General features: G+C 33.9%; 1 protein-coding gene across 1 annotated transcript; it reads left to right on the forward strand.

The window, feature by feature from the left end:
• Positions 1-286: 286 nt before the first annotated feature.
• On the forward strand, positions 287-3,187 carry LOC127082357 (uncharacterized). The gene is made up of 7 exons (XM_051022590.1): positions 287-483; positions 586-643; positions 886-1,110; positions 1,171-1,300; positions 1,705-1,889; positions 2,067-2,370; positions 2,808-3,187. Exons 1-7 carry the CDS (start codon positions 287-289, stop codon positions 3,185-3,187), a joined length of 1,479 nt encoding a protein of 492 aa, XP_050878547.1.
• Positions 3,188-14,288: the final 11,101 nt, after the last annotated feature.

Genomic DNA, 14,288 nt, shown 5'->3' on the forward strand with positions numbered 1-14,288 from the left:
GACTACTTTATCTGTTTGTTTGAAATGTCCTTTGAATATTTGTGATAAAGATTTTAAAGTCGATTTAGTGTATCTTCCATTGAGTCAACTTGATGTTATTTTGGGAATGGACTAGTTGAGGGCCAACCATGTCTATATCAATTGTTTTGCGAAAGATGTTCTTTTTCTTGAGCCAAAGAAGGAAGGTGATTTATTATTGTCTACTCAACAAGTGGATGAATCTGTGTGAGATGGTGGTGAAGTGTTTATGTTGGTGGCAAGTTTGAAGCTTAGTGAAAATGGAACAATGGGTGAATTTCCAATTGTTCATGATTTTCCTGAAGTGTTTCCTGATGATGTTAGCGATTTGCCACCTGAACGTGAAGTTGAGTTCACGATTGATTTGATTCATGGTACTAGTCTGATATCGATGGCTTCGTATCAGATGTCACCATCTGAGTTGAAAGAGTTGAAGAGTCAACTAGAGGATTTGCTTGATAAAAGGTTTATTCGTCCGAGTGTGTCACCGTGGGGTGCACCTATCTTGTTAGTTAAGAAGAAAGAAGGTACTATGAGATTGTGTGTGGATTACAAACAACTGAATAGGGTTGCTATCAAGAATAAGTATCCGCTTCTGAGGATTGATGATTTGATGGATCATTTGGTTGGTGTTTGTGTGTTTAGCAAGATTGATTTGAAGTCTGGGTATCATCAGATCCGTGTGAAAGCTGAAGATATTCATAAGACTACTTTTAGAACAAGGTATGGACACTATGAGTATTCGGTTATGCCTTTCGGTGTGACGAAGCACCTGGTGTATTTATGGAGTACATGAATCGTATTTTTCATAAATATCTCGATAAGTTTGTTGTTGTGTTTATCGATGATATTTTGATCTATTCGAAGAGCGAAGAGGATCATGCTAAGCATTTGAGGATTGTTTTATCTGTATTGAAAGAGAAGCAGTTGTTTGTTAAACTTTTGAAGTGTGAGTTTCTGTTGAAGGAAGTGACTTTCCTTGGCCATGTGATCTCTAGTGGTGGTATTTCGGTTGATCCTTCTAAGATTGAGGCTATATCTCAATGGGAAGCACCAAAATTCGTGTTTGAGATTCGTAGTTTTCTTGGTTTGGCAAGTTATTATCAAAAGTTTATTGAAGGCTTTTCTAAGTTATCTTTGTTGTTAACGCAGTTAACTAGGAAAGGTCAAGCTTTCATTTGGACTGCACAATGTGAAGCTAGTTTTCAAGACTTGAAGAGGAGATTGACTACTACTTCTGTTTTGATTTTACCGAATCCATCAGAACCATTTGTTGTGTATTGTGATGCTTCTTTGTTGGGTTTATGAGGTGTGTTAATGCAGAATCAACAAGTTGTAGCTTATGCTTCAAGGAAACTCAAAGTGCATGAGAGGAATTATCTGACTCATGATTTGGAATTAGTTGTTGTTGTGTTTGTTTTGAAGATTTGGAGACATTATTTGTTTGGGTCGAGATTTGATGTGTTTAGTGATCACAAGAGTTTGACGTATTTGTTCGATAAGAAAAAGTTGAATATGAGGCAAAGGAGATGGTTGGAATTCTTGAAGGATTGTGATTTTGGTTTGAATTACCATCATGGCAAAATGAATGTTGTAGCCGACGCTTTGAGTAGGAAATATTTTCATATATCGATGTTGATGGTGCGAGAATTGGATTTGCTTGAACAATTCGAGATATGAGTTTAGTTTGTGAAGAGACTTCTTTTGGAGTGGAGCTTGGTATGTTAAAGCTTACTAGTGGAATTTTGGATGAGATTCGAGAAGGTCATAAATCTAATTTGGTTTTGGTAGATCGATTGTCGTTGATCAATCAAGGTAAAGGTGATGATTTTCGGATTGATGAGAATGGTATCATGAGGTGTCATGATAGAGTTTGTGTTCCCGATGTTTCAGATTTGAGAAAGAGGATTCTTGATGAAAGACATCATAGTGGTTTGAGTATTCATCCTGGTGCTACTAAGATGTATCAAGATTTGAGGAAATTGTTTTGGTGGCCTGGTATGAAGAAAGAGATTGCGGAATTTGTGTATTCGTGTTTGATTTGTCAGAAATCGAAGATTGAGCATCAGAAGCCGTTTGGTTTGTTACAATCGTTATCTATTCCTGAATGGAAATGGGGTAGTATTTCTATGGATTTTGTTTCGGGTTTACCTAGGACTCCGAGTAATTGTGAAGCTATTTGGGTTATTGTGGACAGGTTGACGAAATCTGCTCACTTTATTCCGATTAGAATGGATTATCCGATGGAGAGGCTTGCAAAGCTGTATATTGAGAAAACTGTCAGTTTGCATGGTATTCCGTCTAACATTGTGTTAGATAGGGATGCAAGGTTTACTTTGAGATATTGGGAAGGTTTGCAACGTGCTTTGGGTACAAAGTTGTGTTTGAGTTCTGCTTATCATCCGTAGACAGATGGTCAGACTGAGAGGATGATTCAGTCGCTTGAGGATCTTTTTAGAGCTTGTGTTTTGGAACAGGGAGGTGCTTGGGATAGTTATTTACCTTTGATTTAGTTTACCTACAACAATAGTTTTCATTCGAGTATTGGTATGGCTCCGTTTGAAGCTTTGTATGGTAGAAGGTGTAGGATGCCTTTGTGTTGGTACGAATCTGGAGATAGTGTTATTGTTGGACCTGCGATAATTCAACAAACTACTGATAAGATGAAAATGATCAGAGAGAAGATGAAGGTTTCTTAGAGTCGTCATAAGAGTTATCATGACAAGAGAAGGAAAGCGCTTGAGTTTGAGGTAGATGATCATGTATTTTAAGAGTTACTCCGGTAACAGATGTTGGTAGAGCATTGAAGTCGCGTAAGTTGACACCGCGTTTTATTGGTCCATATCAGATTTCTGAGAAAGTAGGTGATGTGGCTTATCGAATTACGTTGCCGCCGTCACTTGCTAATATCCATGATGTGTTTCACGTGTCTCAATTGAGGAGATACATTGCAGATCCTTTGCATGTTGTCCAATTAGATGATGTTGAGGTTAGAGATAATTTGACCGTGGAGACATTACCTATGCGGATAGAAGAAAGAGAGGTGAAACAACTTCGTGGTAAAGAGATGGCTTTGGTGAAAGTCGTTTGGGGAGGACCGACTGGTGTAAATGTGACGTGGGAGCTTAAGAATCAGATGAGAGATTCATATCCCGAGTTGTTTACTTGAGGTAATTCCCGAGGACGAAAATATTTCAAGTGGGGGAGAGTTGTAACACCCCGATTTAATTTCCGTATTTATTTATTAGGTGTTTATTTTAATTAATCATTATTTGATGTGATAATTAATTAAATATGTGTTCAGGTGATTATTTGAATTATTTGAATATATGTGTTATTTTAATAATTGAATTTTATAAGTAGAAATATCAATTGTCTAGTAATGGGCCTAATTAATTAGAATGGGTGGATAAGTGAGTTAAGCCCATTATGAGTCAAAAAGATAGTAAGGGTTTTAGAGATTAGAGTTAGTTTTGTAAAACAAGAAAAGAAGAGAGAATAGAATAGAAGAGAAGAGAAAGAGGAGAAGAGGAAACTAGAAGAAGAATGACCTAGAGATTTCATCTATACTAAGGTAAGGGTGGAAATTCAAGTGGTTATGGGTAAACATAATGTATGTAATGTATGTGGGTTAGATATCATGAACTTAGGATTTGGGGATTTTATTTTTGAGAAACCCTAACATGTGTTTATGTTTTAATCCATGAAATTGATGTTTATGTTATGCTCTGATGTTTCTATATTGAATTCTATGAATGGGTATGTGTATAGAACATGATTTGGTGTATAATTGCATGTTTGAGTTTCACTTGAAAATGATTGATTTGGGATTTTGGTGAAAATTAGTGGAGCTTAGAATCTTGTTTCTATGATCCTAATAGTTGCTATATGATATATATAGGTTGTATAACTATTTATTTCATGAAAAATGATGGATTAATATGGTTTTGTGATGAAAATTCGTGCGGGACAGTAGCATTTTCACAACAATAGTTTTTCTGGTTTTTGACAGCATTTTTGCAACAACAAATTTTCTGTTTTTGACAGCATTTTGAAAAACTTGTAAATTCAATAACTTTTGAACCGTAACTCCGTTTGAGGTGTCGTTTGGACCGTTATGAAGATAAGGATATTATCTATAACATCATATTCATTTTGATAACAGTAGATTAATATTTTATCAAAAGAATCCTAATGTGAACGTATGTTGTATGTGAATGACATGTTTTCTATTATTTGGCATGTATTGGATGATTTTAGATGGATTTTGTGAAGAAACATAATACTTAAAATTATGTATGTGATGATGTGAATTGGTGAATTTGATGAATAACATGAATTGGCTTGTTTGATTTATGTTAATGTGTTGTGATGAGATAATGAATGTTATTTGATGTATTGTTTGGGATTGAAGTCATGTTAGGTGTATGTTGTGCAAATGTTGGATGTGGTAGGCTTATGCATGAATAAGGGGTTACGATTGTCTTAATTGCATGAGTCTTGTTGTTGTTGCACACTTACACTAGCATGAGTCTATGAAAGAGGCAATGTTGGGTAATCTCGCGTAGATTATTTGCTTGTCCCAAACCTAACGCCGAATGGAGTTTGAAAGCTTAAGGCCGAATCGAGCTTTAGAGGTGGTTATCTAGTCTATTTGAGAGACGCTCGGCAAACCGAAAATAATAATGGATGGGATCCACATGCATATCGCATTGAGTAACACTTGAGTCGCACGTGTCAGTGTGAATTATGGTTTGTGTGATTATGTGATATGATTGTGTGGATATGATTTTGGTAGATATGCATAATCGTGGATTTTAGGTGATCCATTTGATATGTGTTGTTGATGTGATATGTGTGCATATTTATGATATATGTGATGAAATGGTGACTTGTATATATTATGGAATCATGTGAAAGTTGTATACATATTTGATGATGATTTGTAAATGACGATGGATGATAATATGTACATGAAATCGATATGTTGTGAAATATGACTTTTATACATCGTTTAGTATTTATAAATGAATACTTGTGGATTGGTTAGCCATGTCGTATAATGATAAACATGTGATTCTTTAATAAGATGATATGATGCATGTTTGTATGAAGCGTGACGAATTCTAATAATATATGTATGTTTGCTATACATTTCATATTATTATGTTTTTCTATAATGATTTGAATTCTCACCCTTCTATTGGAATGATGATCTATTGCGACATCACTCAGGTACCAGAGATAGTGGTGCTTCACACAAGGATTAGATTCAGAGGCTAGTTCTTGTTGTGTTTTGACTAGGTAGTCTATAATGCTCTGGTCATGTAACACTTGGGTTTATGAGATTATTTGTATTTGTTTTGATATTGAGAGATATTGATGTGCTCTCTTTTATCTTGTTATTTGGATATGCTGGTTTTGATGTTGAGTGACCTTAGAGCCCAAAACGATATTTTGTGGTAGATGATTTATGGGAATCATCACTATTTACTATTTATAAAGAGAGATGTTATTCTGCTATGTGAGTTTGCATGTTGTCTATTTGGTTTTGATTTATAATCCGTGTTACTTGTATGCGACCATGACATGTGTTGTTTCTGGAAGAAGTAAATGTGATACCCTCGTGTATGCATGCTTTAATTTACTCTGATTATGCAATTGTATATTGTATTTAAGTAGTAATAGTTTGGGGGTGTTACATTATGTACATCCCAGAATTCCCTGAAGTCGAGGTTGTAGGAGGCCTAGTATGAAGAGGCAAGTAGGTCGGTAATCATGACCATACTCAAGTTGAAATTCAATTAGAGTTCACTTAGATGCAAGGCTAGCACGATGGAGTCGACCATGTGATAACTCAGAAGGAAGAACAAGTCGAACCCGACTTTAGTGCTAGGAAACCATATGGAAGATCATGAGGAACGATTACGAAATGCCTTCATGATGACGTGAGGGGTTACAGAAGTTAATGGACAAGGTGTTACTTGGCAATTATAGTAGGCATAAGACATTAAGCATAGTTATTTTTTATGAGGGATGTGAATAAGCATGCCTTTAAGGATGATTGATATATGAAGCAATATAAAAAGGAGTTAGACCATGAAGACGAGGGGGAAAACCTGAGAAAAATATTTTGCAGACACTTAAATCAATCATTTGAGACTCTCCCTGACTAGCATCAGGGAAGTTAACATTTTAGTATTTTTTAGAAAGAATAAATATATATATATATATATATATATATATATATATATATATATATATATATATATATATATATATATATATATATATATATATATTCTTCTATTTAGTTGCTCTTCTTTAGATGTTTCTTTTGCTTGGTTTGGTTTGATATTTCTCTTTAGATACTCTTCATTTCTATGTTGGTTTCTTTATTGGCCTTCTTTAGTTGTTTCTCATCTCTTTGGTAGTTATTCATCTCTATGATGATTCTTTTTATTGGTTTCTATTTGCTCTGTTGATTATGATATTGATTGGTTTAATTTTATCTCTAATAAGTTTAAAGTTGAACAAACTTTAATTTAATAGGAGTGTTAGAGTTTTTTTATTTATATTGTTGATTATTGAATATATTTTTACTTTTTGTTTGTCAAACTCTTAATGCTTCGTGTTAATTTATTGTGAGTTTAAGAAAACAAATTTGATAGTAGGGATGACAATGGGCAGGATTTGGGTAGGATACTATAGTACTCGTTCCCATACCCGCAGTTGGAAAAAATCTCCGTATCCGAGCCCATATTTGCTTGGATACCAATATTGGCACCCGTGTCCGTATCCTATGGGTATGTAAGTGTCCATACCCGTATCCGTACCTGTTACCCGCATTTCTAATAAAAATAATATGTCAAGTATAAAATATTATATTACTTTAAGTTTTTAGCAACATTAAAAAGTTTTTAACAAAATTTACCGTTGAATTATGAAATAAATGATCACTTATATTAAACATGTCGTAGTTTAAAATTGATGTATTTTTAAAAATTGACACACATTTATTTTTATATAATAATATAAATTAAAATATATAAATATATATTATGCAGGTATGGGGTGGGTTGGGTACTAAGGTGCCCATCCCCGCTTATTTAAGTGGATAGAGGACGGGTTGGATACTAAGGTGCTCATCCCCGCTTATTTAAGTGGATAATTACCCAAGTTCATACCCGTACCCATGTATGCGGGTTTTTATCCTATCTATTGTGAGTATTTTTGTGGGTATCCATTGGGAATGTGTCAAATTACGGTCCCTATTTGATAGGATATAATAAATCTTTTTCTTAGAGTTAAAAGTAATTTATTTTATTTATGTTTTATTTATATTTTTTTAATAACCTTTATTTTCATAAGTTATATTATTTACATAATTGAAACTCTAGCCTTCTTTTTCGTCTCTATTTTATTATCTGTGATATTAACTACCACCTTTGACAATAAACCTCTGATGATTTATTAGGAGAAATGAACAAAGTGAATAGTATGACTCAATTTTTTTCTCTTTAAAATTTTAAGCAAGGCTATGTTTAAATTAATAGAATGAAAGTGAATAAAATTGGATAAGTTTATATTCTATCATTTAGATCCATAGAAAATAATAGAGGGAGGTAGAAAAATTTCATCGCTTAAGATCATATTCTTACCATCCAATTTAGACGGAATAAAAACATGATTTTCGTCCGTGTTAAAATATCCCAACAATAAAACAGAACGTATGATTCACCTAGCTCTATTTCATTTTTGTAGTATATAAGTTATAAATTAGTGTTGTGGAAAATTATGTGAAAGCAAATTCTGGCGAAGTCGAAGAATTAGTATAGTTGTCGAAAATATATTAGATTGTTAACATGTCGAATTGGGTCAGCATGTTAGACCAATTGTTTAATATGTTAGTTGAACGCTAAAGTTTTAATTTTCTTATAATTAACATATTTTTCCTCACTTCTCAATCATCCAGATAAGAGAAAACAAAAATGGTATGATTAAAATTCAATTAGAAACATTAAACCAATTTGAATTGTCTTTTTCTTTCTTCTCTTTTTTCTTTACTATGTAGTTTTCTTACTGATAATAAAATCAATTATACTCTATTTTTGGATCGGTATTTTTCTCAATAATTTTGCTCATTTCCGCTCAATTTCATTCTACTTAGTTAGTTTTAAAATATCCAAAGCTATTCTGAAAGGAAATGATAAAGCATTTAAAAAATCACATGGCATTATTTCAATCATAGGTTCACCCTTATTTGAAGAGAACCACATGCCATTATATTTCAGTCTAGAAGTGATCTTGTTAGTGTCATACATTAGCAGTGACTTGAATAGTTTAATCAATCGTATTTGACAATGATACTCATGGCCTACATAATGCAAAACAGTATTACATAAAATTGAGTTATTTAGTGCGATAATGTTACCCACGTGTTATGTTTACATATGCCAGCCTGCCAACTACCATATTACAACTGTTATTGTTTGTCCTGATACTTCAAATAATATTGTTATACATTAAATAAATTTGAAATATGTAGTTAATGAGACAATATCAAAATACAAAATATATTTTAATGATTAATGAAATATCCTAAATGGTCAATGACATAAACTTGTGTCATAAAAATATCTTTAAAGAAAAACCATATATAGTATTTATATCGTATTTAAATTATAAATGTTTAAATATAAAACCTTGCTATTCCTACACCAAAATATACATCAAACACTGTTCGCCGTATTTATGCGGTGAACAGTGTTTTTTATTTTTTTAATAAATAAAAAAAGATATTTATAAAAAAATATTTTAATTTTTAATTTTTTTTTATATCAGATATAACAGAATCAAACAAATTCATAACCTGGCTGAATGACCGACCGTGCTCTGATACCACTAAGGTAACACCCCCCAAACTACTACTACTCAAATACAATATACAATTGCATAATCAAAGTAAATTAAAGCATGCATATACGAGGGCATCATATTTACTTCTGCCAGAAACAACACATGTCATGGTCACATACAAGTAACACGGATTATAAATCAAAACCAAATAAATAACATGCAAACTCACACAGCAAAATAACATCTCTCTTCATAAATGGTAAATAGTGATAATTCCCTTAAATCATCTACCATAAAATATCGTTTTGGGCTCTAAGGCCACTCAACATCAAAACCAACATATCCAAATAACAAGATAAAAGAGAGCACAACAATATCTCTCAACATCTAAACAAATACAAATAATCTCGTAAACCCAAGTGTTACATGACCAAAGCACTATAGACTACCTAGTCAAAACACAATAAGAACTAGCCTCCGAATCTAATCCTTGTACGAAGCACCACTATCTTCGGTACCTGAATGATTTCGCAATAGAACATCATTCCAACAGAAGGGTGAGAATTTAAATCATTATAGAAAAACTTAATAATATGAAATGTATAACAAACATGCATATATTATTAGAATTTGTCACGCTTCATACAAACATGCATCATATCATCTTATTAAAGAATCACATGTTTACCATCATACGACATGGCTTAACAATCCACAAGTATTCATTTATAAATACTAAATGATGTACAAAAGTCATATTTCACAACATATTGATTTAATGTACATATTATCATCCATCATCATTTATAAATCATCATCAAATATGTATACAACAATCATATGATTCCATAATGTATATAAGTCACAATTTCATCACATATATCACAAATGTGCATACATATCACATCAACAACACATCAATAATTTATATCAAATGGATCACCTAAAATCCACGTATATGCATATCTACCAAAATCATATCACATAATCACACAAACCACAATTCACACCGACATGTGCAACGCAAGTGTGACTCAATAGGATATGCATGTGGATCTCATCCATTATCATTTCCGGCTTGCCGAGCATCTCTCAAATAGACTAGTTACCATCTCTAAAGCTCGATTCAGCCTTAAGCTTTCAAACCTCATTCGGCGTTAGGTTTGGGACAAGCAAATAATCTACACGAGATTACCCAACATTGCCTCTTTCATAGGCTCATGCTAGTGTAAGTGTGCAACAACAACAAAACTCATGCAATTATGACGATCGCAACCCCTTATCCATACATAAGCATACCATATCCAACATTTGCACAACATACACCTAACATGACTTCAATCCCAAACAAATACATCAAATAGCATTCATCATCTCATCACAACACATTAACATAAAGCAAACAAGCCCATTCATGTTATTCATCAAATTCACCAATTCGCATAATTCCATACATAATTTCAAGTATTATGTTTCTTCACAAAATCCATCTAAAATCATCCAATACATGCCAAATAATAGAAAACATGTCATTCACATTCAGCGCACATACAACATACATCCACATTAGAATTATTTTGATAAAATATTAATCTACTATTATCAAAATGAATATCATGTTATAGATAATATCATTATCTTTGTTACGGTCCAAACGGCACCTCAAACGGAGTTACGGTTCAAAAGTTATTGAATTTACAAGTTTTTCAAAATGCTATCAAAAACAGAAAATTTGCTGTTGCGAAAATGCTGTCAAAAACCAGAAAAACTATTGTTGCAAAAATGCTATTGTCCCGCAAGAATTTTTATCATAAAACCACATCAATCCATCATTTTTCTTGAAATAAATAGTTATACAACCTATATATATCATATAGCAATTATTAGGATCATAGAAATAAGATTATAAGCTCCATTAATTTTCACCAAAATCCCAAATCAACCATTTTCAAGTGAAAGTCAAACATGCAATTCTACACCAAATCATGTTCTATACACATACCCATTCATGGAATTCAATATAGAAACATCATAGCATAACATAAACATCAATTTCATGGATTAAAACATAAACACATGTTAGGGTTTCTCAAAAATCAAAATCCCAAAATCCTAAGTTCATGATATCTAACGCACATACATTACATACATTATGTTTACCCATAACCACTTGAAACCCCGCCCTTATCTTAGTATAGATGAAATCTCTATGTTCTTCTTCTTCTAGTTTCCTCTTCTCCTCTTTCTTTTCTCTTCTATTCTTCTCTTGTTTTACAAAACTAACTCTAATCTCTAAAACCCTTATTATCTTTTTAACTCATAATGGACTTAACCCATTTATCCATCCATTCTAATTAATTAGGCCCATTACTAGACAATTGCTATTTCTACTCATAAAATTCAATTGTTCAAATAACACATATATTCAAATAACTCAAATAATCACCAGAACACATATTTAATTGATTAGCACATCAAATAATGATTAATTAAAATAAACACCTAATAAATAAATACGGAAATTAAATCGGGGTGTTACACATAAGTCATCCGATCATGAGATTATATTGGATTGAAGTGTTCAGACAAGATAGTATTGAAATCCCCTCCTTTTAGACTGACCTTCTACTCGGAGAGCCACTGAAGTGCCAATCGTCTCATTGATGACAAATCTTTCTATTTCCTCATCATTATGATTTTTATGGGAACTCCCACTTGACATCATGGCTTTCCTTCGTTATGATTTTTTTTACTGTTACAAACTTATTTTCAAAGGAACTTTGCTCTTTAACTTTGGTTATTTACCTAAGTTAGAGATCTTCTTCCCAAGTGTTGCAGATAAATTTTTCCTTCATCCTCAGGTATCACTTTCTTTCCCCTTTTTCACTCCTTTTGTTCTTTTTTTATGTCTTCTATACAAGGCTAAAATTACTCGAGAGAATGCTCGATTTATCTTACTACTAGTGGTAGAAATGGGATTTGTGTAGGTGTTTAATTGGCTGCATTGTATGGTAAAACACTAGCTGGATTCTAATGTCTTGACTGATGTCATGACATGATGTGGAGGTGTTTGTGTGACTGCATTATAGGTTAGAATATCTAGATGTACTCTGATGTCTTGACTGATGTCATGACATACTTGAGTAGTTTACTGCAGGATTAGCTAATACAGGATGTATTGAATGTCAAATTGGATGTTGTGACATTCATCCCTGTCAGCAGATACTGAGGAATAGAACAGTTGGTGTTCTGTTAGAACTCAGTATATATTTTCAGTCTGGTTATCAAGGAAATACCAGACCTGGCATAAGGCCTACTGTCTGAATGTCAAACTGGATGTTATGACATTCATCATTGACAGCATATACTGAACAATAGGCAGAGTGGTGTTCTGCTACACTTCAGTATGTTTCTCAGTCTGTTCTTCAAGAGGATAACAGAATTGACTTAAGGCTAAATGTGTAAATGTCAAATTGGATGCTTTGACATTTTTTAATGTAAGTTGTTACTGTAGAATGGACAGATTGGTCCTGTACAGTTCAGCAAATTTGTATAGTCTGTTTTCAGGAAAAACAGACTTAGCATATGGTCCTTGATGTCAAGCTGAATGTTGTGACATTCATTCCTGACAGCATATGCTAAATTGTAGGTTGTTTAGTTTTTCTGTTTTAGCATTTTTCTCAGGCTATTCTTCAGGGATTCAACAGCTGAGAGAAAATCCAGGAAACCAACAACCAAGCTACATTTAATGAACCTAACAAATAGCCTATTTGTTAGTAACCTAGATGTGGAATTTAGGGGAACTCGCGTGACCTTAAATTCAGGAGAATACAAGTACAAGGCCCAAGTGTTGCAATATAAAAGGAAGTCATTCCTTCATTCAGAACTGAGGATTTTGAGGCGTGAAGATTTAGTGTGTCCATCATACTTCACTGCTGTATTTTTGTGAGTCTTGTATTAGACATATCTTGTAAGCCAGGCTATTATCACGTAGATGATTGCATTGGTATAGGGTGTTCATTGAGTTGTAAGTGTTGTGTCACTCTAAGCTTTTAAGCGTGAGTGTTGTGTATCTTGATTAAAGCTGTTAAGCACAATCAAGAGTTGTTTGAAGTGTGACTTCATAATTGTCTTTAATATTGATTAAAGGTAGTAATCACTGAGGTGATTGAGGGGGAGTGAGTAGGAACTCTGATCTTAGTGTAAGATTGAAATTGCATTGGCTAGGGATTAAGTGAAGAGTTGTAAACGGGGGAGTTTAGCTTTGAATTAATACTACTAATAGTGGATTTCCTCCTTGGCTTGGTAGCCCCCAGACGTAGGTCATGTTGGACTGAACTGGGTAAACAATTACTTGTGTTATTTACTGCACTTACTTTTAAGTTCTGCATAATTCTTGTCTGTGCAGAATTGGATGTCATAACAACCCGTGTGACATCGAAAGTCTGATAACTAGAATTTCAATTGGCATCATAGCAGGCACCCTGCCTGTTAATTTCTGGGTGAGATCCAGGGAAGTTACTTTCTAGTACCATGGACAAGGATATAAGACACTCAAATAGACCACCCATGTTGGATGGCTCTAACTATGATGACAAGAAGCCTCGTATGATAGCCTTCTTAAGGTCTCTAGATAGCAAAGTCTAGAGAGCTGTCAACAAAGGATGGGAACATCCAACGAAGACAGGTGAAGATGGAGTCAGTGTGCAAATTCCTGAAGAAGAGTGGGACAAGGAGCAAGAGGCATTAGCCCTTGGAAATTCTAAGGCCTTGAATGCATTGTTCAATGGAATCAGTAAGAACATCTTCAGGTTGGTGCACCACTGTGAGCTAGCTAAGGAAGTTTGGGATACCCTAAAGATAACTCATGAAGGTACCTCCAAGGTGAAGATGTCCAAACTTCAGATGCTGACCACCAAGTTTGAAAATCTGAGGATGAAAGAGGATGAGACTATTCATGACTTTCACATGAATATTCTTGAAATTGCAAACACCTCTGGTGGACTAGGTGAGAAAATGGCTGAAGAGAAACTTGTAAGAAAGATTCTCAGGTCCTTGCCTAAGAGATTTGCTATGAAGGTCACAGCCATAGAGGAGGCTCAAGACATCTATAATATGAAGGTGGATGAGCTCATTGGTTCTCTCCAAACCTTTGAAATGGGCTTGTGTGAGAATGCTGAAAAGAAGAACAAAAGCGTAGCTTTTGTATCTAATACTGAAGAGGAGTCAGAAGCAGGATATACTGGAGGTGATGAAAGCATATCAGAAGCCATAGCCATGCTTGGGAGACAATTCAACAAGTTCGTGAAGAAGATTGATCAAAGAGGTAGACCTAATGTCAAGAACATCTCGTCTGACATCAGGAAAAGATCAACTTCTGAAGAAAAGTTCAACCAAGGCAAGGGAATCCA

This window comes from Lathyrus oleraceus, chromosome 5 (genome assembly GCF_024323335.1).
Source record: "Lathyrus oleraceus cultivar Zhongwan6 chromosome 5, CAAS_Psat_ZW6_1.0, whole genome shotgun sequence".
Classification (NCBI taxonomy): domain Eukaryota; kingdom Viridiplantae; phylum Streptophyta; class Magnoliopsida; order Fabales; family Fabaceae; genus Lathyrus; species Lathyrus oleraceus.

Coding starts and splice junctions, on each gene's coding strand:
- LOC127082357 (XM_051022590.1), top strand. CDS start 287: ATGGGTGAATTTCCAATTGTTCATGATTTTCCTGAAGTGTTTCCTGAT. Junction 644..885: donor ATGATTTGATGGATCATTTG/GTTGGTGTTTGT, acceptor ATCTATTCGAAG/AGCGAAGAGGATCATGCTAA. Junction 1,111..1,170: donor TTCGTAGTTTTCTTGGTTTG/GCAAGTTATTAT, acceptor TTGTTAACGCAG/TTAACTAGGAAAGGTCAAGC.